The sequence below is a fragment of the Xyrauchen texanus genome, chromosome 34 (assembly GCF_025860055.1).
Source record: "Xyrauchen texanus isolate HMW12.3.18 chromosome 34, RBS_HiC_50CHRs, whole genome shotgun sequence".
In the NCBI taxonomy this organism is placed as follows: Eukaryota; Metazoa; Chordata; class Actinopteri; order Cypriniformes; family Catostomidae; genus Xyrauchen; species Xyrauchen texanus.
In genome coordinates this window covers 34,759,087-34,783,820 of record NC_068309.1, presented here as the reverse complement: position 1 = coordinate 34,783,820, position 24,734 = coordinate 34,759,087, and the positions used below count along the sequence as shown (strand labels likewise).

Here is a 24,734-nt window from a genome sequence, read left to right as displayed (position 1 = left end):
TAGTTTATCTAGATTTACTAGTTTTATGTATGTGTTTGAGTAAAATTAAAAAAGAAATTATTCTATTAAGTACAGGAACATTTCTCGCTGCATAATGAAGCCAGTTTTCTTCCAGGATAACCTTGTACGTGGCTTGATTCATGCGTCCTTCACAAAGACAAATTTGCCCTATTCCAGCCTTGCTGAAGCACCCCAAGATCATCACGATCCTCCACCTAATTTCACAGTGGGTGCGAGACACTATGGCTTGAAGGCCTCTCCAGGTATCTGTCTAACCATTAGACAACCAGGTGGAGGATGATCTGGGGGTGTCATGGATGTGACACGAAATTTCATAGTTGCTTCAGGAAGGTGCTGTGGGTCACAAAAAAGTCACCAGTGACTCAGTCTTGCATATGTTGTTTTAGTGTCTCGCATATGTTGATTGTGTCTGTTCGAGATGCACTTATTTACACGCTGCTCACTACTCACCGTAGGTCGCCGGGGTAGCACGCAAATGTGATTCTGTGTATGGTGTTCACATAAACATTTAACACACACACTAAATCAACGGCTCCCCTGTGTTTAGCGGGATTAATGTCTCCTGTAGCGAGCCCGCTATCTCTCTGCGGAGATGCGCGGTGAGCCATCACGGTCATGTCAGTCTATCACACCCCACACATTTCGAAGTGCTGAGGGGGCTCTCCCATTCGAATGCAGGTTGTGCTCTGTCTCCTGTAACAAGTGAATCAATAAGCCTGATGTGCGCGAGCCTTAACGAGTGGTCAGTCTATCACCAGACACACCATAGCCAACTGCTTCCCTGTGGCGCTCTGTCCCCTACAGTGATCGAATCAATAAGCCCTGCTTGCGCAGTGCCCATTCAAAATGTTAACCCAGAAAACAAATCCTATCGCACATCCATCAACAGGACTGGTTTGCGTCAGTAGACCTGAAGGATGCGTACTTTCATGTACCAATTGCGCATGTTAGAAGTAGAATTTTAAGATTTGCATTCAAGGGCACTGCGTAGCTGTTCAAAGTCCTTTCTTTTGGGCTGTCAGTGGCTCCCGGTATGTTCGCGAAATGTATAGATGCAATACTTGCCCCATTGGAAATGAAAGGTGTGCGTGTGTTGAATTACCTCAATGACTGGCTGTTCTAGCCCAGTCAGACGCAATGCTGAATGAGCTAAAAACCTGGGTCTGAATGTCAACCGTGCGAAAAGCAATGCTTTTCCCCAGCCAACAAATCTTCTTTTTTAGGGGCTCAGCTCAACTCTGTGATGGATTTTCATTCTGACATTGTGAATCACCACATTCTGATTTATTCGGACAACACAACAGTAGTGGTGTACATAAAATCGGCACTTAAGTTGTTTCTGTGGGAAATACTCACTGTCCCCTCGGGTACACCATGCTCCAAGCTCTGCTGGGCCTGAACGCATTGGTCCAAAAATGGTCTGTGAAATGCAAATATGCATTTCCCCTGATACCCTTCATTCTGTCATCAGCAAAGTCCAAGAGGACAAGGAAACGATTCTGTTGATGGTGCCGAAATGACCCAATCAGTCATGGTTTCATGGAGATGATAGGGGTATTGGACGGCCCTCTGTGGGAAACACCACTGAGGAGGGACCTCTTCTCTCAAGCACAGGGCACGTGAATAGACACTGGTCTTACCCCATGGAACCCCCTCACCCTGCTATGGTACTGACTTGGGACTTAAACCTAGTGCTGAAAGCACTTAAAGGGGCCCCGTTTGAGCCATTAGAATCTATTGAGTTGCGTGTGCTTTTATTAAAACCACACTCCTGATGTTTCTGACCTCATTCAAACAAGTGATAGACATGCATTCGCTGTCGACTGACAGTTCATGCTTGGTGTTCGGAACAGGGCTTTCAAAAGCCTTACTTAAACCTAGAAAAGGCTAAGGTTTTGTCAATGCCCTTCATGGCTCAGGTGGTCTGTCTGCAAGCATTCTGCCACCACAGTTTATATCAAATGAAGAGCAGTCTATGTATCTGTTATGCCTGGTGCTGGGCATTACCCAAATATGTTGAAAGCACCCACCAGTCACGACTGTCAGATCAACTATTTATTTGTTATGGAAGCCATGCGAAAGGCATGGCCATCTCCAAACAAAGACTCTCTTTCAGGATTGTAGATACAATCCCCCCCAGATACAAATCACAAGGCGGGAATTGCCCTATTGGGGTCAAAGCACATTCAACTAGAGGTATGGACAAATGGGGTGTCCTTACAAGACATATGCTAAGCAGCAGGATGGTCTTCACAAAACACGTTTGCCAGGTTTTACAACCTAGACATGGCATCCATCTCTTCACAAGTCCTCTCTGTCTGGAGCGCTTATTTATTCAGCAGATAAGCCAAAATCTCTGTTACAGGTTGGTTACCAGTTATATTCTATACAGCCACTATATCTAATAGAGATGCACCGATTGCAATTTTCTTGGCCGATCTCGATTTCCGATTTTTTTGCAAGTGTGACCTGCCAATACTGATTTTTCTGTTTTTCTTTCTAAGAACTATTATTGACCGCATATACAAACAAAATCTACCTTTCTTCAATGCAAAATGTTATTTTCATAATAAAATGAATTATTAAACATAACAATTTCCCCCAAACTGCACTAAGTTACAGGATCTTCTCTCACTTAAACAACTCTCAAAATAAAGTGCTCTGTGACTAGAAAGTGGTAGAAATAACAATTAACTGCAAATGAGTTGCTTTATATAACAGATGTTATTTTCCACTATTTTTATTAATGGACCTTTTTCTCTTTATTACTCGTTTAACAAAACAATTCCAAAGATCTGAAAAACTGAAGTGTCCAATACGCTCAACATTGACATTACGCTTACGTTAGATGTCCATATATCAGTTGTAAAACTGATTGCTGCTTCGGGATCGGCTTGTAACCATACCTGTAAACACTCCCGTTTTTCCCGGGAGTCTCTCATATTTCACACCCATCTCCCACCCCCTCCCGTTTTGTTATTTCTCCCGGGAAACTCCCGTCATTTGTATGGCCCAAACCACGTTATATGAATAATCACATCAATATATTATTCCAAGGTTGTCCAGTTGCCAGATCTTGTATGAAACGCATCCTACTCACACAATCCACACATCATACAAATTACTAATCATTTGTGACCTCAACCTGGCAACCTACAACCCATTTGTGCTGTTGATATCTGCGCAGGTAGTAGACGCGGGAAGTTGAATCAAGCATCACTGGTAGATGGGAGGAGAAGACTCTGGTGGTGCTCTGGCGAAATTAAAAAACAGAAAAAATATATATATATGTAAATTTAACAACACCTGGGCGGAAGAATTTAATTTCATATCCCGAAGCCATATCAACAATACCCACGCCTTTTGCAATGTGTGTCGCTCTGATTTTAATATCGGACATGGTGGGAAAAATATGTTACTCAGCACATTAAATCACAACGGCACAATTTGTATGTATTTAGCCTGCCTCTGCCATCCACCCCCTTCCTCTCCAGGATTTGTGTACCCCAGGTACACTTGTAACCAGCTGCGTGTGTGACATGACATGAGATTAAACAACTCTGGCAATGCGACGTCGGAAAGTACCTCCTACTCTGTATCGAGGAAATTTATCAGATTTCTATGGAGACTATGGAGAACAGCTGGTCATCCAGGGCCATGAATTCCATAATTTTCCTCGTAATTGCTTTGGTCTTTTCGCTGCTCATTCCAAGGAATGATAGGAGAGGCTGCTGACTTGTGGCTGGCTCTGAGCTCTGGCTAGCTTTAGCCGCTTTCCCTTTTTAGCTTCTTTTTTAAAATGGGCATTTTCAGCTGGGTGATGGTGTTATAAGTGTCTATTTAGGTTTGTTGTTCCGAACATTATTGTGGTGGTTCCCCCACGGTTTACTTTAGCCTTACAAGTATTACAAATTGCGAACTTTATGTATTCTTCACTCCCAGTGAATATCTTCCACGTCAATGACATGTTTACATGCGGCTGTGATGTTATTGCCTGCGCCGCTGGCAACAAAACATGTCGAAAATCGGCTGATTCTGGTCCCTGGCCAGTCGATCAGTGAATCTCTAATATATAAACGGTGTTATAATGCCCCTCTAAGTCACAAGCACTGTGTACTTATATACTCATATAGGTACCCAGACTACACTTATTCCCATCTGGTATTAGCCATGTGGGTTACTCATACTGTATATATATATATCCATATATACACTCCCCTTATCAGGACACTGTATTTTAAAGATAATTTTGTAAAAATCCAAATAATTTTACAGATTTTTATTGTAAAGGGTTTAAACAATGTTTTCCATGCTTGTTCAATGAACTACAAACAATGAATGAACATCCACCTGTGAAACGGTTGTTAAGACACTTACAGCGTACAGATGGTAGACAATTAAGGGCACAGTTATAAAAACTTAGGACACTAAAGAGACCTTTCTACTGACTCTGAAAAACACCAAAAGAAAGATGCCCATGGTCCCTGCTCATCTGCATGAACGTGCCTTTGGTATACTGCATGGAGGCATGAGGACTGCAGATGTGACCAGGGCAATAAATTGCAATGTCCGTACTGATCGTCCTCGCAGTGGCAGACCACATGTAACAACACCTGCACAGGATCGGTACATCTGAATATCACACTTGTGGGACTGGTACAGGATGTCAATAACAACTGCCCGAATTACACAATCCCTCCATCAGTGCTCAGACTGTCTGCAATAGGCTGAGAGAGGCTGGACTGAGGGCTTGTAGGCCTGTTGTAAGACAGGTCTTTACCAGACATCACCGGCAACAACGTCGTCTATGGACACAAACCCACCTTCACTGGACCAGACAGGACTGGCAAAAAGTGCTCTTCACTGACGAGTCACGGTTTGTCTCACCAAGGGTGATGGTCGGACTCGCGTTTATCATCAAAGGAATGAGCGTTACATGAGGCCTGTAATCTGGAGCAGTATCGATTTTAAAGGGGAGGGTCCGTCATAATCTGGGGCGGTGTGTCACAGCCAGGGCTGGACTGGGAAGAGAAATCGGCCTGGGATTTTACATGGCAACTGGCCCAGAAGTTGTTGAGCAGAGGAAAAGATCCTTTTCTGCATATCGTGGCGCCGTTTTGGGGTCCACTCTGCATAACGCGGAGGCTCATATTTGCTTATCGTGGCACATTCGGCACGTTTCGCTGCCGACCCACAGGCACGCCCGGTATGCCAGATTGCCAGTCCAGCCCTGGTCACAGCATCATCGGACTGAGCATGTTGTCATTGCAGGCAGTCTTAATGCTCTGCGATCCAGGGAAGACATCCTCCTCCCTCATGTGGTACCCTTCCTGCAGGCTCATCCTGACATGACCCTCCAGTATGACAATGCCACGGCCACACTGCTCGTTCTGGGCATGATTTCCTGCCAGACAGGAATATCAGTGTTCTGCCATGGTCAGCGAAGAGACCGGATCTCAATCCCATTGAGCACATCTGGGACCTGTTGGATTGGAGGGTGAGGGCTAGGGCCATTCCCCCCAGAAATGTCCGGGAACTTGCAAGTGTCTTGGTGGAAGAGTGGGTAACATCTCACAGCAAGAACTGGCAAGTCTGGTGCAGTCCATGAGGAAGAGATGCACTGCAGAACTTAATGCAGCTGGTGGCCACACCAGATACTGACTGTTATTTCTGATTTTGATCCCAAAATCAGAAGATTGGCATAATTGTACAAAGGTTTCAACTAGGTCATCGAGGAAAGTATTTCATCTCTGGGAACCGAGGTTACATGTGTAACCGGAGATGTTACTGTATCCTTTCTGTTAGTTTAAACCAGTCTGACCATTCTCCGTTGACCTCTCTCATCAACAAGGCATTTCTGTCTGCACCAACAATCATGTCACTGTTGAAATCACTGAGATCACATTTTTTACCCCATTCTGATGAGTGATGTGAACATTAGCTGAAGCTCCTGACCGTGTCTGCATTATTTTATTCATTGCGCTGCTGCCACACGATTGGCTGATTAGATAATCACATGACTAAGATGTACAGGTGTTCCTAATAAAGTGCTTACTGAGATTTAAACTCTAATCATTTACTCACCCTCATGTCATTCCAAACCTGTATGACTTTATTTCTTGCGTGGAACACAAAAGCAGACATTTTGAAGAATGTACAGGTCGTTTTTTTACGTGCAATTACAATGACCAGTCATTGGAGCTTTCAAGGTTCAAAAGGACACAAAATAGTTTAGTTTATCGCTAACGCACTAGTTCTTCACATTCATGGGAGCTCACGAGAAAAGCGATATCTGATTTGTAACCCAATCAGATCTTTTCAGTGAATTGTTTGATCCCATTCACAAAACCAGTCTGAAATATTTTTTCACGATTTCAAGTACTGACAGGAGGGGATGATCTATTGAATTTCGGTCTATTGCTTACATAAAGCTATTGCGTGACTTGAAATATAGCACACAGGTCTTATGGACTACTTGTATGATACTTATTTTTCAAATTTGTATACTGATATTTATTTTTCAAAATGTATACTTTTGTGTTAAATGGAAGAAAGTCAAATGGGTTTGGGACATCATGAAGGTGAGTAAATAATGGCAGAATGTACATTTTTTTGGGTCAACCATCCTTTTTATAGTTCCCTCTCTTACTGCATCTCTGATCTGTTTCTCCCCTCTCCTCTCCTGTCCTGCTGTTCTGTTCCTCACTGTAAGTATCTCACTCCAGAAGTGAGTGCTTTCTCTGTCTTTCTGCGTCTTTATCTCACTCTGTCACCTTTCTTATCTAACTATATAACCATGCAAAAGGTGTTCAATGCATTTTTAAATCTGATTATTTAAACTACATTCTGAGGGAGTCAGAAACGCATGTGACCACATCACATTTGTTGTTGGTGTTCACATTGACAATGAAAAGCTACAGGAAGTCATTTATTTTCATTGAGAGTTATTGATTTCTGATAACATGAGGGACAGCGACTGTTGGTGACACGATGTGGGCATGTCCAGTGACTCATGATAAAAATGTAACTTCAGGCAATTGATAAAAGGTGATACAATGTAGCTACTGTGTCAGAAATTGCGACATTCTGATTGAATTTGATTAATCTAATTGATAACCCTTCATCTATCTGTACATACAAATTACAATATGCATCAAATGGTTACTGATATACGCATTGTGGGGTGTAATCTGATTGCAACGTCACTAGTTAAAGTAATCTGATTACTTTTATGTCAGAAAATAGTGTAACACATTAAAGTTTGAATTCTTGCAATCAAATTACAGTAACTGACTTCCAATTATTTGAATTAACTTTAAGTACAATTACTAGGCTTACACATCAGTATAGTAATTGATTACGGTTTGGAGAAGTAATTAGTCATTTGTAGTGGATTACTTTTTTGAGTACAGTGTCGAGAAAAGTTTTTAATCCTTTGGAATTACCTGCATTTATGTATACATTTGTCTTAAAGGAATAATTCACCCAAAATTAAAATTCTCTCATTATTCACTTTCCCTGTTGCCATCCCAGATGTGTATGACTGTCTTTCATTGACATCTGAAGATTTTTAGAATAAGCTCTGTCAGGTCCTTATAATTGAAGTACACAGGTGCCAGCACTTTGACAATCCAAAAGTCATATTTAAGCAGCATATAAGTAATCACCACGACTTCCATCGATCAATCAATGTCTTCTGAAGCGAATTGATAGGTTTATGTAAGAAACAAGTGGATAATTAAATCAGCACTTCCATCCAGGGCTCTGATGCAGTTTGAAATAGCCGAACTCTTGCGTGACGTTCGTTCTGTTGTAAATAAGCACAGCTTCCGAATTCTCGCAACGCGTTTACACCACGCGTCACGACAGCTGCTGGCAGGAAATGCTTTTTAAAAGTTAATAACGTTTTAATTATGTATTTATTTTTTACACAAACATATCGATTTGCTTCAGAAGACTTGATTGATTGACTGGAGTCACATGGATTACTTTTATGCTGCTTAAATATGACTTTTGGATCATTAAAGTGCATATTGAATACATCAATGAAACATTCACAGGAGTTGGCAAATCTGGCATCCAATTAATCGAACAAGATTGGAGGTGTGGGTTAGAGCTACTTTGACATATAAAAAGCACAAGAAGCATCTGCTGACGTGGACCATGCCTCGCTAAAAAGAGATCTCAGAAGACCTACAATCAATTACAAAGTTATCTCTAAAAGTTTAGATATTCATCTGTCCACAGTTAGACAAACTGTCTATAAATGGAGACGATTTAGTACTGTAGCTACTCTCACTAGAAGTGGCCGTCCAGCCAAGATGACTCAAAGGGCACACAGCAGATTGTTTAATGTGGTAAAAAAAAACTCTAAAGTGACAGCTAATCATCAACTATATGGAAAACATTAAACAGGCATGGTGTCTATGACAGGACACCACGAAGGAAGCCACTGCTTTCCAACAACAACATTGTTGTGCGCCTGAAGTTTGCCAAAGACCACCTTGACATGAAAACATCAACGGTGAAGTACTGTGGGAGCATCTTGATTTGGGGCTACTTCAGGGCCTGGACCACTGACGTGCGGTCTGGGTAGGCAAACTAGGCACTGCCTACCCTGCCAAAATTCAAAAATAAAATGTTTATTAAATAATAAACTTGTATTTGGATTTTTACTTTTTATTCTTGTGATTTATACATGCAATATGTGTGTTATTCCAATTGTTTAGACGTTATGATGACAAATGTAGCAGTTACGCATAATCAACTAAAAACAAATGGTAGAATAAGCAGTGCTTTTACGGTCCATTCATTGCAGACGACACGCGGAAAACCCATGTTGCGCATGCGCACTTCGATCCTGTATTCTTTAACATGTACGGCAAAAAGCACAAATCTGCTGTGCCTTTTGACGTAAATATGTTATGCCCGTAATCATCTCCGTTACGTATCAGACATGAACCAATTAAAATCGAGATATTCCAGGACATTTGCGTAGCTAACGTCATTACACCACAGCTAGCGTACATGCCTAATCCCCGCCAAATTCAAAATCAAAATGACAGCACCGGCCGTAATCACGGAATTAAGAATTTTTTCCAAGCTCGATTTTAATTCCAAATATGAGTTAATTGCAAGAGGGAGGTCTACGCCAGCCTTAGATGGACTAGCACAGCAAAAGGGCCCAAAAAGTATCCAATCATTTCAAACTGATTGGTATGTAAGAAAAGATTGGCTATGTGGCTGTGCTAACAATCAGCGGCTGTACTGCTATCCCTGCCTGCTTTTTTCAACCAGTCAGACTGTTTGGACTTCAGCGGGATATTGTGATTTGAACAACCTGTCCGCAGCTTTAACCAAGCATGAAAAGTCGTCAGCTCACATCCAGTGTCAAATTACACTGAAAACCTTTGGAAAATCTCAGATCAACCTTGCACTTGACGAGCAAAGGAAGCTGAATATAACCTACCACAATGAAAAGGTAAAGGATTGTTGTATTGTATCTTCTGTTATAAAGATGAAGATTGCACATAAAAAAATAAGCACATAATGTTGTAAAAAATAAACAACTTATGTTCTGTTATATGTTCTGTGTTTTGACTACTGAATTTTGTATAATAATATCTAATGAAGATATATTAACAAAATCGTATATATTATATATAAAACATATATAAAATACATACATTTCTTGATATGCCGCGCTTGTGCGTAACGTTCACTGTGTGTGTGTGTCTGTGATAGAGAGAGAGAGTACACAATATACATCCTGATTTTTTTTTTATTTATTTTTTTTTATTATTATTGACAAATAATTCATCCTGATTTTTACATTTCTTGATATGCCGCGCTTGTGCGTAACGTTCACTGTTATTACGTATTATTAGCTTAAACAATAAATCAGGTAATCTGGCTTTCATAACTCAGTGCCTAGCCTCTTTAAGACATCACCGCACGTCACTGGCCTGGACTGCATGCCATCATCAAGGCATTATTCAATTAAATTCTTCACAACTTAATTCTTACGTTTATCAAGATATCCTACAAGATAATGTCAGGGTTGCTGTGCGCCAGTTGAAGCTCAGTAGAAGTTGGGCGATTCAGCAGGAAAATGACCCTACACATTGAAGTAAATCCACTACAGAATGACTTAAATAAAAGAAAATCCACCTTTTGGAGGGTCCCAGTCAGAGCACAGACCTTAACCCTATAGAGATACTGCGAGAGAGACGTTCACACCAGACATACTAAGAATATGTCTGAACTGAAGCAGTTCTTTTAGTGAGAATGGTCCAAAATTCCTTCTGAATGTTGTGCAGGTCTAATCCGTATCTACCGGAAACACTTGGTTGAGATTATTGCTGCAAAAGGAGAATCGACCAGTTATTATATCCAAGGGTTCACTTACTTTTTCCACAGCACTGTGAATATTTAATGGGATGTGTTCAATAAAGACATGAAAGATTATAATTGTGTGTGTGTTGTTAGCTTAAGCACTTGTGTTTGTCTAAACTTGTGACTGATGAAGATGAGATCACATATGACCAATTAATGCAGAAAATCAGCTGATCCAAAGGGTTTACATACTTTTTCTTGCCACTGTATGTGACTGAAAAGGCAAGCGATAACAAGGTAGCAGCATTTAGCAAAATTAAAAAGACCCTTCATTCACTATAGAAACTAAACTGTACTCTCCTCTGCCATGTTGAAACTTTGTCTCCTTCCAACTCGGGAATCAAAATTACTGTATCCAAGCACAACTTACCACACGTCCCATTGAGAGTGAGAACCACTAATCACAACCACAAGGAGGTTACCCCATGTGACTCTACCCTCCCTAGCAACCAGGCCAAATTGATTGGTTGCTTAGGAGACCTGGCTGGAGTCATTCAGCACACCCTGGATTAGATCTCGCGACTCCAGCGGTGTTAGTCAGTGTCAATACTCGCCGAGATACCAGGCCCCTGTCCCCACCACTTTTTAAAACAAAGTTATACCAATGGGAAAGATTCAATTCAAGTTCATTTGGAAGCAATAAACTGTAGATTTTGTGCTTTTTATTAATTTTTATGCACTTTGTCAACATGCGAACACTATCATACTCACTCTAACTAACACACTAACATCGTAAGTTATGTATGTTTCCAAAATCAAAGACTCTCTCTCTCTCTCTCTCTTTCCAGTCTCTCCGCTTGTTATTGTGAGTGATGTTCTGTCTCTGCCTCATGGTCACTTCTATCTTTCCAGTCTCTAACCTCATTTCAACTCATTTGTTCTCTATCTAAATTTTTTACACTTAAGTCTCTCAGAAAGGCCTTCACTCGAGAAAATGACTCACACCAGCTCCAGCCGTTCTGCGGCCTGCAGCTCTAAGTAGCTAATGTATCATTCTTCCCCACAGACAACAATGAAAATGAAGCCACAAAGAGCAAAACGAGCGAGGATATATTGTCTTCTCCTTTCTCGTCGTATTCTCCAGACCACTATCAGAACCCTGAGTCAGACTATTACCAGTACACTGCCTCTCCAAAAGGTATTTTAGAAAATGATTAACAGCTCAGCTTTGTCTGCTTGAGTTTAATCTTTATAGCTGGCCAGGTGATGCTCAGTTTCACTCCAAATGATGTATTACATGAGTTTCTCTGTTTTATAGTTACAAGAGCACGGAGATTTTCTTCAGGTGGAGATGAAGATGTATGGAATCAGAGCATTAACAGAGTAAGTGCCATAGCCTAAAGAAATGGATAGTGCACCCAAAAATAATCTTTTCAGAATCTTTTTTACATACAACAAGTCTTAATGACCATGTCTAGATGGATGGATGGATAACAGATAGATTACAATATGTCTCTGATTTTGCATCAAGTACTATAAGCCCTGAGGAAAACTGCAATATGTGTTTTACAAAGCTTTATGAATATATTCCTGTTTGTCTTCTCTTCCTAACTCAGATCCAGGGTGGGATTGGGAGGATGATCCTAAAGGAGGAAATGAAGGCCAGGTCTGGTTCCTATGACAATGACCCCTGGGGCAGTGCCCGCAACTCTCATGATGGCAGTAAAGAGACACTGCATAACGTGGGCTACAGTAACACAGTCAATGGCTGTGAGTGCATACAGTAGCTTTTGTTTTATCAGTATCATCTGATTATTTGAACTCAGAATATGGATTGAACATAAATTAATTTCATTATTTCAACAGTGCATAGAAGACAAAGACTATTAGAAATAATATTATTTACCTAAAAATAACTTAAATGGGAGTGCATCATAACTGTCCAGTGTTTATTTATTTATTTATTTTATTTTTTGCATCTTCTCAATGAAAATGAAAATTCTCTCATTTATTATTATTATTATTAAGATAATTTCAGCTTTGTTGGTATGAACAAATAATTATGGCTGTCAATCGATTAAAATATTTAATCAGATTAATTACATGGTGTGCCGATTAATCGAATTAATCGCATATATAAATATTAGCTGAGAAAGCCACTCAAATAATAATTTTATATATAATGATGAAATAATTATAAATGGTTATATTTAAATGACAAAGAATGTATTTATATATATATATATATATATATATATATATATATATATATATATATAAAAATAAGATAAAGGCATTACATTATTTTGGCAGATGAGTTAAACATTGATAAGACAAAAGTGGCTTTAGAATCCAATTTTATATAGTTTTCCATATTCATTCATTGGCCTGTACAGTTCACAGCAATCCATTCTGCAATTGAATTTGTCAACCAGTCCTAGATTTATTATGAGGGCATGTCGGACACGTCAGTGTACACCTGTGGAGTGTCTCACTTTGGTTTCATCGCATCATAAACATACTGTTTTTAGGTCGCTGTGCCAAATTAAACAGTTTGAAATGTATAAAAACACATCTTGAGATCCCTGTATTCTGATTTGCACCCCATCAAGTGTTTGAATGCAAGAATGAGTCCTCATGTTGCGCTGTCTGCGGTTGGTATGTGTGCTTTGTTGTTCTTTGTGCAAGCTGCACTTTGCCAATACAGCTGGAGTTTCGCTTACTGCCCCCTGGAGAAAAAAGGTGGTACTTCAAGCTTCAATTGCTTTGATGGTAGGAATATTCCTTATTACAGTCATGATTAATTGCGTAAAAATTTTAACGTGTTATTTTTTTATATAATTAATCACACTAAATTAACACGTTAAATTGACAGCCCTACAAAAAATGTCACTTTCACATTCCTTCACATTTTTAAATTGACAGAAAAAGTGGATATTTATGATAAAAAAAGGACTTAAATATTGATTGTTTCTCATCCGTACCTATCATATCACTTCGGAAGATATGGTATTAACAACTGGAGTCGAATGGATCACTTTTATGCTGCTGTTATGTGATTTTTGATGCTTCAAATGTCTGGTCACCATTCACTTGCATTGTGAGGACCTACAGAGTTGAAATATTCTTCAAAAATCTTCATTTGTGTTAGGCAGAAGACAGAAAGTCATACACATCTGGGATGTCATGAGGGTGAATAAATGATGAGAGAAATGTCATTTTTGCGTGAACTATTCCTTTAAGCTATTCAACTCCCAAGATCTTTTTCTTTTGCATTGCTTTAGTACTTTATACATTTTAATCATCATTTTTGTCTCATCATTAAAAACAGGAAATAGCATCTTTAAGTGCTCTTTAGCATTGAAAGTTAAACATCAAAATGAACGAATTTTTTAGCCTCTGAAACAGTTGATCTTTTTGGCTTACATCATAATTAAACCACTAATCAGTTCCTGATTGATAAAATCAAATCCCGCCCTACATTTCTTATATTTCTGACACAGGATGTTCAAAGAATATCACATTATGGAAGTAAAGTGGGTTCATACTGTCGAAAGAACATGGATAATTCCAATGGGATTATAATTTGAAGAATAGAGAAGCATAAGTATGACATTATGCGTTCCAAATGTTGCCTCATAGTTGCTAAAGAGTTCACGGGGAGTTTTCTATACACACACACAGTCACACAACTTTTGCTTCTTAATGAAAGTCTGCTGAAGCCAGCAGGGGAGAGAATGTCATCTAACTTGTAGTTGACCAGCTGACCTGTGCTGATCAGTGCAGTTTATCAGCTGCTCAACCCCAATAAACCCTCTGCAGGCAGCTCATGTGTTTGACAGACACATATATCAAATCTGTGCTCTTGAGGTTTGGAGAAGAACTTCTATTATAACAGCTGACATTATAAAAGGATTTTATTATACCTGGGCCATTACTAAATTACTGTAGAATATAAATAAAATGGTAGGAAACAATAGAATATAGTAAAAAGAGTAGATCAATTAGAATAGAGCAGAATAAAAAATAGAATAGAGGTGCAGAATAGAATCAAATAGAATTGAGAAGAATAGAATCAAATATAATAACATACAGAAAAGTAGAAGAATAAAACAGAATAGAATAAAATACAACAGAATAAACCAGTAGAGAGAAAAAATAGAATAGAGCAGATTAGAATACAATAGAACAGACCAGAATAAATTTGTGGAGGACAGAATAAATTAAAATAGAACAAAATCTAATAGAACCATGAACCAGAATAGAAAGAAATGGAGCAGATTACAATACAATATAACAGAATAATGTAGAACAGAAAGTAATAGAATAGTCAATGGAAATAGATTAGAATACAACAGAGCAGAATATAGTATTGGAGAATATAATAAATTAGAACAGAAGAAAAAAAAAGAATAGATGTACAGAATTGAACAAAAAAGAACTAGAAAGTACTAAAATACAATAGAATAGAGCAGAATGCTGTATATTAGTGATGAATAGAATACTCTGGAAAAGAGAAGAACAGAATAAAATAGAACAGTGGAGCAGAATAAAATTCAATAGATATGATTTTAATACAATAGAATAGAGCAGAATATAATCAAATAAAACAATAGAGGGAACTATAGAATAGAACTGCAGATAAAAATAGAATAGAGCAGATTAGAGGACAATAAAATAAAGTAGAATAGAATAAAAAAGAACATAATAGAAATTAACAGTAGAAGAAAATGGAATGGATCAGATTAGAATACATTAGAATAGAGCAGAATACTGAATCAAATAGTGGAGGATAGAGTAAACTACAATAGAGCAGGAAATAATACAATAGAACTGTGGAACAGAATAGAATGAAATAAAAAATGAAAAGTAGAATAGATCAGATCAGAACTGAATAAAGTAGAATAGAATAGAACAGTAGAGAAAAATTGAAAAATAAAAAAAAGATTAGAATACTGTAAAATAGAGCAGAATAGAAAATAGCAGATTAGAATGCAATAGAATACAGTATAAAAGTGTAAAATAGAATAAACTAGAACAACTAATAGAGCAAAATAGAATAACTTAGAACAGAGCAAAATACAGTTTAATAGTAGAGAGTAGAATACACTAAAATAGGGCAGAACAGAATAAAATAGAACAATGCAGCAGAATAGAATGAAATAGAATGCAAGAGTGAAGAGTAGAATACAGCAGATCAGAATAGAATAAAAAGAACGGTAGAGGCTAAATTAGAGCAGAATACTATGTAATAGTGGATGATGGAATAAACTAAAAGCAAAATAGAATAAAATAGAACAGGTGGAGCAGAATGGAATGGAATGGAACAGTGGAGGAAAGTAGAATAGAGCAGTTTAGAATACAATAGTATAGAGCATAATAGCTGAGAATAGAAAACACTGGAAAAGAGCAGAATAGAATTCAATAGAACAGAAATGAATACAATAGAAAGAGCAGAATACAGAATTATAGTGGAGAATAGAATGAACAGAATAAATAGAACATAGAGTAACAGAATAGAATAAAATAGAACAAATTGAAGCAGAGTAGAATAGTGCAAAATAAAAAAAGCACAATAGAATGAAATAAATCAGAATAAAGCCCATTGTGTTACACATGTACTGTATGTTTGCATTGATTCTGCATCTCCTCTTCATTTTCTCCTCTCATCAGCTCGCCTCAGTTTTAGTGCCTGTGCTGTTTAATTCATGAGAGATAGAGGAAGGCATGTTTTATACATACTCTCATTGCTGTCTGAAACCAGACTGACAGTCTGACAACACTGAACCAGTTTGTGCCATACGTCAATGACACAGTCTATCACTTCAGATCATAGATGAGCTTCATGGTGTTATTTGTGACTCAGCAAACTTGATTTACTCTCTCTTTCTCTCCGTTTCTTCCTGTAGCTCCCAGATCCCAGTACAGTGCTGAAAGCGGTGAGTGACTCATAGACTTACAGTCATGTTTTATTGAATAGAGTCATTATAATGAAAAACATCAACAAAGCACAACATACAGCACCACAAAATATCCTCCATATTGTTTCAACTTTAAATCAAAATATTCATCTATTAAAATATGTCATGTAAAATACTGAGCTGCAACCACACAAGTGTACCCATTATAAATGTGTATCAGACATTTCCATATTCTATTGATTCTAGAATTCTAATCAAATGAATGTTCATTTATTAAATATAATATAAAATGTGTACATTTGGAGGAGTTTCCTAAACTGATTATTAATATTGTGTTATTCTGGGAACACGTCTTATGTGTACATGATAACATTTTTATGCATAATTCATTGCACTTACAGCAGTTATGAGTTTCTTTGAATTTCATTTTGATTCTACTTCATTTTTGCTTTAATAATGAAGTGTCCTGTTTGTAGAATTGAACAGAAATGAAAAGGCTTTTTCAGTTCATTTCTGGTGCATAATCCTGATTTCAATTGCATTTAAAGTTACTGCTTTCAGGGTCTTTGGCACGATGAGTGTGCATGCAGGATTTAGGCATCATTGATTGTGTGCAATTGATAAATATTTGGATAAATATTCACCCAAACTGTTTTATCTCTCATTTCACCATCTTCCAAGGCATTATCCATGTGTGTGTGTGTGTGTGTGTGTGTGTGTGTGTGTGTGTGTGTGTGTGTGTGTGTGTGGTGAATGGTTTCTTCTCTTTGCCCTGTGTAAATCAAGGCGTGATGTGTGTTTTTGTGTGTTCAGATCTTCCCACTCTTGTGGTGTTTGGTCAGATAGAGTGGGTGTTAAGTGTTCTCATTTGAGTGTGTGTGTGTATGTTCTCTCCCAGATTCCTTCATCTCTAAGTCAGCATCGTTGCCGGGGTACAGCAGAAACTGCCTGAACAGGGTAAGAGATCTGAGATTGAAAGAGTGGGTGGAGGCCAGGCCTGCAGATACATATGTGGACTTTTTCTCTGGGCTTGTTGAATCAAAAAGATTCTTTAAATGCTCTTGGGAAAAATAAATAAATAAACAAGATAGAAAAAGATAAAGCAAAGAAAGAGCCATAAACCGAATAATGTGCTGATAGTGTTTACAATAGAGATGTAGGCTATATGAAAGCATACACATATATTATATACTGTATACGTATGCACAGATGAGCCAAAAAATTATGACCACTCACAGGTGAGGTGAATTTCATTGATCATCTCCTAACAAGGTCACATGTCAAGGTCTAGATAGATTAGATAGTAAGTGAACAATCAGTTCTAGTAGTCATCGTGTTGAATGCAGGAGAAATGGGCAGAAGTAAAGACCTGAGCGACTTTGACAAGCGCCAAATTGTTATGAAACAGCAAGGCTTGTGAAGTACTCCCGGTCAGCAGTGGTGAGTACCTGGCGTCAGTAATCCGAGGACGGACAAACCACATACCAGAGAAAGGTTGTTGGGCACCAAAGGCTCATCGACGCACAAGGACAATGAAGACTATCCCGTCTGGTCTGAACCAACTGAACCAACAGAAGGTCTACTGTGGCACAAGTCACAGAATATTTAATGATAGTTATGGGAGGAATACTACACACAGTGCATCACACCCTGCTGCGTATGGGGCAGCGTAGCCGCAGACCGGTCAGAGTGCCCACGGTGACCCCTGTCCACCATAGAAAGCTGCTACAATGGCCATGCAAGCATCGGAACTGGACCTTGGAGCAGTGAAAGAAGTTTGCCTGGTCCGATGAATCCCGTTTTTTTACATCACCTGGATGGCCATGTAAGTATCCGCCATTTACCTGGGGAAGTGATGGCACCAGGATGCATTGTGGGAAGACGAAAAGCCAGTGGAGGGCGTGTGATACACTGGGCAATGTTCTGCTGGGAAACCATGGGTCCAGCCATTCATGTGGACGTCAATTTGACTTGTGCCACCTTCCTAAACATCGTTGCAGACCAGGTACACCCCTTCATGGCACACTGCACACATTGTTTAGGAATGGTTTGAAGAACATGATGAAGAGTTCAAGTTGTTGCCCTGACCTCCAAATTCCCCACATCTCAATCAGATTGAGCATTTGTGGGATGTGCTGGACCAACAAGTCCAATCCACGGTGACCCCACTCGCAACTTACATGACTAGAAGGATCTGCTGCTGATGTCTTGGTGCCAGATACCACAGGACATCTTCGGGGGTCTTGTAGAGTCCATGCCTTGGCGGGTCGGTGTTGTTTTGGCAACATGCAGAGGACACACTGGCGTTTGTTCAAAATTTAATAACTCACAAGATGATATCTGAATGCACTAGATTCTAGATTTTTGTCTAGACAAATTTTTTTATTCTTGTCACAATTATTTATTTATTTTTTGTCTCATTTGCAACCATTTTAGTCAAGTTGCATTGTACTTACAAGGAAGTCTACGGGGCAATTGTACCAGAGGGTTTAAAAGCAGAAATGTGAAGTTTATATTTTTTCTGTATGCCTGTGTTAGGACTTTTGCCCTTGTAAACAGTCTCTTTCGGTAGCCATGCATCTATTGTGTGAAAGTTACAGTGTTTGCTGGCTTTACAGCTGAAAGCTTTTATATAACTGTATAGACAAGGTTAGTGAGCAATTTTATCACACTAGTCTCATTAAAGCATGTAATGTGTGTATGCAGTATGTATTTTAACATTTATACTAGTGCAACGTCTTGCCCCATAGACCTCCAAGTGTTCAAACGAACTGAGGGACACAATACATTTCTGCCGAATGCTTTGTTAAACCTGGAACATTTTTAGGCTTCAAAGGGATAGTTCACCCAAAAAATGAAATTTCTCTCATCATTTACTCACCCACATGCCATCCCAGATGTGTGTGACTTTCTTTCTTCATAGATTTAACCACTGGAGTCTTGTGTTGCTGTACCAAAATCTGGACCTTCAATATTTTGGTACACATTCACTTGCATTGTATGGACCTACAGAGCTGAGATATTCATCATAAAATACTTGTTTGTGTTCAGCAGAAGAAAGAAAGTCACATACATCTGGGATGCCATAAGAGTGAGTAAATTTCATTTTTGGGTGAGCTATAGCTTTAATATTGTTTCTTTTCAGCCCCGCAGTGCAGACTGTTTTCACTACGACAGCAGCAATTCAGTCAACAAGACTTCCAGAGGTGAGTTTCTCTGGCAGCAACTGTATGAAAATATGACACATCTCTGGATTGTTTTAAAGAAAGTGAATTCTTATGTCTATTTCTTTGTTTTTTTCAGACTACAAGGTGAGGATCTTTACAAATGACTTGCTCTAAGAGAGAAATGTGTGCTGAAATCCAAGGACCCAGTTTCTGTGGCATTGATTTAGGCTTGTTACAGCATTTCAAAGGGGAATTGGTGTTAACTGTGATATTTAGTCTTACATTAGTCTTAACTGTTATCCTAAAGTATACCTGATGATATTCAGTGTACTCTCATGTTTATTGCAGATATACCCCTATAAGGCTCTGATAGTAACTGTTAGAGGACGCAGTCAGCTCCCACATGATGTGGACAGAGCAAGATTAGAGGTGAGCAAAGTGCTTTCATCATTAGATATGATTTTTTTCCCTCATATAAATACTAGAACCTAATTTTGTTGGTAATAAAATTGGCTCATTAAAGGATAGGAAATTAAATATTTTGTATTTTTTGTTTGAAAATACATTTTCGTATCCAAGTTTAATATGCAGATACAACTGAAAGCAAGCCATTCATATGTTAGTTCTCCTGAAAGTGTAAACACTGCAGCTCTATCAAAACATTGCTCTGTTTGTTTGAGCTTTCCAACCAGCCCAACAAAGTACATATAAACTCGGTACATTTACATGCACTTTAGTTTTAATTTTAGTCTGATAATTTGTCTAATATTTTGATTTTTCTTTAAATGTCATAAACGCTTTATTCCGACTAACATTGGACCAGTCTGCACATGCTCCAAAAGGCAGATGTGACATGCAACATGTATTTAACCGCGTATTTGTAGTCCTTCCCTCAAATATTCTACATATGATACTGTCTACAGTTTTTTTAAATGATATATGGTATATCTTTTCAAATAAACTTTTCAAACATTTTGGTCAAATGACTTCATTACTTGCATATTTAATCAGCAAGTGTCATTTACACTAGTTATCATGTCCGAAATAAATCATTTGCTTTTTTAATATGATTTTGTGTAAACAATTTCATAAAGTCTGTTTAAATAGTGAGCCAAGAAAGAGCTGTTAAAATCCTGACATCAGTGCTAGTAGTAATGTTGTGCTATTCTGGATATACCGGTAGATATTATTTTTAGGGGCCAAAAACTGAAGGGGTGTATAGAAGCCCAAAGAACCGTACGTAGGAAAATGGTGGAAATTGGCACACTGATAGGGGTGTGTATGATTAGCCCCCACACAAAATTTGGGGACTCTAACTCAAACCCTCTAGCGCCACCAAGCATTACAAATTTACAATAAGTTTTGGCCAATAACATTTGAATTGTAAGTCCTAGAAACCAAATTATTTTTCCCTCGTATTGGTTTTTAAGCTCTGTCCCACTAAATTTTTCACCATTTTGAATTGTTAGAAAATCCAACTTTTTTTAACCCCTCCTAGACCGGATGTCCGATCCACTTAAAATTTTGCATGCATCATCTAGAGACACTCATGACAAAAATGATGGAATTCATGATGATAGAACAAACTGTTTTTGTATACTCATCAACTAATTAGAAAGTGAACATGCCAAACTGGACATGAGGCTGTATCATGGCAATGCTTTTTAGCATTCTGACACAAAACTTGGTATATGTCAAGCATGAGCAAGCACCATCTAGTGGTCAAGAAATATGAAAAGAAAATATTTTTTTACTTTTTGCTTTTAACTTCTGAATAGATTGGCCTAAAATGATGAGACTAGTCTCTTTAGATTCCTTGGGGCATACAGAGTCCTATGATACCCAATTTGTCATGGTTGGTCATATTTACTGTCTGCTGTTTTCAAAGTCCTCCTAGGTCGTACAACCAATTTGCAAAACATTTGATTTTTTTATTGGAAATACCAAATTAGTATTTCCAATTAAAACTCATGACAAAAGTTGTGAAATACTTTCTGATAGACCATATTATTCTCATGTAATGGATAAACAAATAATAATATGGCTAGAAGCCAATCTATCTCATGAACATTGACATGAAACTTCATATGTGGCATTGTGACAAAGCCCTGACAATATAATATCAATTTGGTGACAGCGCCACCTATTGGTAAAAAGTTATAAGCACTTGTATTACACTATAAGTCATGAAACAAATTTATTTTTTCAACACTCTGCTTAAAATCATCACCGGAATACTATATACAATCTAAATGTTTGCCATTGGTGTGTTTGGCCCTGTAATTGCCGCTTGCATCTATATTTGTAATTCTGTTTGGTGCCACAAATGTCAGAAATGACACAGCAGATTTAAGATCATTGTAAAATAATTAAGCATAAATTCTGTGGTTGTGCTCTAATATAGCAGCACGATTTGATTATGGTAACTTTTTATTTGCTAGTAATTCATTGGCTGTTTTTTTTTTTTTGTGTGAACGCAGAGACATCTGTCCCAACAGGACTTCTATCACGTCTTTGGAATGACTGTGGCAGATTTTGACCGGTTGCCACTGTGGAAACGAAATGAGCTGAAGAAACAAGTCAGACTGTTTTAGAAGCTTAAAGCACAATACTCATGCCAAAACTACACAGTGCTGCTCGATCCAACTGGGTCTGGAGGAACCAAATGTTGTGGAATAGAGATCTGGATCCCTCAGAAGAATTGTTCTGGTCAGTTTCAGATCAGCAGCTGTTGAATAAAAATGTGAAGACTGCTCTGCTGCATAGCTGGAGCAACAGTGGTTGATTTCTTTTGGTTTGAATTATTTCAGTATTGTTTTTCTAGCTTTTAAGACTTTAAGGAATATTTCACCCAAAAATGTCAATTCTATCTTAATTTATGTCCCCTCATGTCGTTCCAAACCCGAATTACTTTCTTTCTTCTGATTTACATTTACCAGAATGAGATGTTGGGCTGAATATTTGCCTCACCATTTATTTTCATGGCATCTATTTTTCCATTCAGTGAAAGTGAATGGTGACTGAGGTAAACATTCTACCTAACATCTCCTTTTGTGTTCCAGAAAGTCATACATTTTGTTTGAACTATTCCTTTAATGTCTTATTGTATGACAAGATAAACATTAAAAGTATAGTTCACCCAAAAATACAATTCTGTCATCATTTATGTTCCAAAACTGCATGACTATTTTTTTGGGTGAACTATCCTCTTTGCCTTTTTAACGAAATGGATATCTCAGTGTCACCTGCTGTTTGGATCGAATGTTGAGTAAATCTAAAATATTGCGGCAGAATGTTGTAAGAACGTCATTCTCACTATGCTGTATGATGAATGTTGAGTTTATGAAGTGAACCGTTTGCTAGTGTGATATCTAATAACATTTGAACGAGTGTAATTTGTGTGTTATAAAACCAAAGTCATAGAAATGTATTTTCTAGTACATATCAAAATGTGCCATACAAATTTAGGGGATGAATAGCTTATATGTACAGGAAATGAAAAAATGGCAAAACAAGAATAAAGCCAAGCAACATAATTGAATTGATATAGCGCCACAGAGACACAGTATTTAGAGTTTTGGAGAAAATGTACCTGTGATTGGCTCACTTATAGTTGTCTCTGCATATTAAAGGTGCACTCAGTAACTTTTGTTCTTTTGTCATCATGGACATACACTGACACCTAGCAGCTTGGAGGCTGTAAAATCTATGATGGGACAAAGATGCCTCAGTTGGTTTCTGGCAGGTTACCCAGCCTTACAAGCTCCATATGGTTAGGATTAGGGTGGGGGCGGGTTTGGGCATATGCTGCCTCCCAGGAACAAACGGAGGTCCCTTTGTACAATGGGCTTTAAAATCAATAGGTTTCAGATGTCATTGTAGAAATGTAGTAATGGAGATTTATAGAGTAGTATTCAGCTGGTCATGTGACTCTAACATGGCAGCCCCCATGTGTGGACCCTCTCCATGTAGAATAAAACAGCTTTTATAAGGTCACTGATGTGACTGGAGTTTTCATTTTAATGTGAGTGCTCATGATTTCATACATATAGTGCACAATTACAACTCGTGTCTTTAAGAGTTATAATGAGGGAATAAATACTGAGTGCACCTTTAAGATTGAACAGAAGAACATATTTTAATACTGAAAAAGATGCATACTTCTGTTTTAATTTCTAGAAAGGAAAGACTTGGTTGATGTTGGGCTTATTTTTAAAGACAAGTGCTTTTCAGATGGATTTTACTGAAAGTAGGAATGTATTGATATGGATGTGGCAGGTGTAGAAGTTGTAATGATTAATGAAACAGACAGTGTGGAATACATTCATTTGCTGGACTCGCAAAATGCACAAACATGTCTGAATTTTGTGTGATCTAACACTAGAAACCTTTAAAAAGCAATATTGAAATTGCACCTGTTGTTTTGAAAATCGTTGAAACTAATGAAGTAATAAACATCAACTATAATATTTCATTTCCTGTCTACGTCGTTTTTGCTTTCACGGAAATCTGTCGAATATTGAAGTTTTGCAGGGTTCTCACAAATTTCGAGCAATGCATTTCCATGACGTTCCTGATTACTAAGTTTTAAAACATAATTTAACAGATGGCTCTTGCAAATAGCCATTTCTAGCAATAGAAAAAGTTATGACTGTCACTATATTCCGTTTTTTATAACCGTGGAACTCTTGATCTCATGAAACAGCATTTGCAGCTCATTTTTCTTCTGTAACGTTATTACTGTACCCATCAGAAAAAGTCAAAAGTTCTCTTTAAGGTTGGAAAAATAAGAGGGCTTGATGTCAAAACAGTCATTTTCGAGGTGGAAAAAGCCATTACATGACGCACTTTTTTTTTTTTTTAAAACCTTTAAAATAATTTTAATTGATGAATCAGAAGTTACAAAAGGCAAATTTTCATTTTGTGTTGACATCAACCCAACAAAGTATATTAAATATAAATATTAAATTCCACACAAAAGGTCTCCTTTACCTGTCAGACATAGGTGCTATGAAACATAACACCTGTCTGCAACAGCCCTGTTAACAAATGTAGTATTTTAACTATTGCCCCTATATTTACACAATATCACTATAAACCCCAAGGGTGGGGTGAAAGGCCCACCTGAATTTTAAATCCAAATCTGTAATTTATTTTCAGATTACGTTGCTCAATCAATATTAAATACAAATAAATCTTCTGTTCAATCTTGATATAGTAATCAACATGATACCACAAATGCTGTCATTTATCCTATACGTTTTTACATCTGATTCTGTACTTTACCTTG

The 24,734-nt window shown here is 38.0% G+C and overlaps 1 protein-coding gene across 1 annotated transcript in view; it reads left to right on the top strand.

The window, feature by feature from the left end:
• The window catches only part of LOC127627514 (actin-binding LIM protein 3-like), a 144,639-nt gene extending 120,050 nt beyond the window's left edge, over positions 1-24,589 (top strand). The window contains exons 15-23 of the mRNA XM_052103923.1: positions 11,423-11,554; positions 11,675-11,739; positions 11,973-12,126; positions 16,266-16,295; positions 17,176-17,234; positions 19,423-19,483; positions 19,581-19,588; positions 19,793-19,873; positions 21,925-24,589. Of these exons, the coding sequence (XP_051959883.1) occupies positions 11,423-11,554; positions 11,675-11,739; positions 11,973-12,126; positions 16,266-16,295; positions 17,176-17,234; positions 19,423-19,483; positions 19,581-19,588; positions 19,793-19,873; positions 21,925-22,038 (704 nt within the window). The 3' untranslated portion in view covers positions 22,039-24,589. The remainder of the gene's footprint in view (positions 1-11,422; positions 11,555-11,674; positions 11,740-11,972; positions 12,127-16,265; positions 16,296-17,175; positions 17,235-19,422; positions 19,484-19,580; positions 19,589-19,792; positions 19,874-21,924) is intronic.
• The last annotated feature ends 145 nt before the right edge of the window (positions 24,590-24,734 follow it).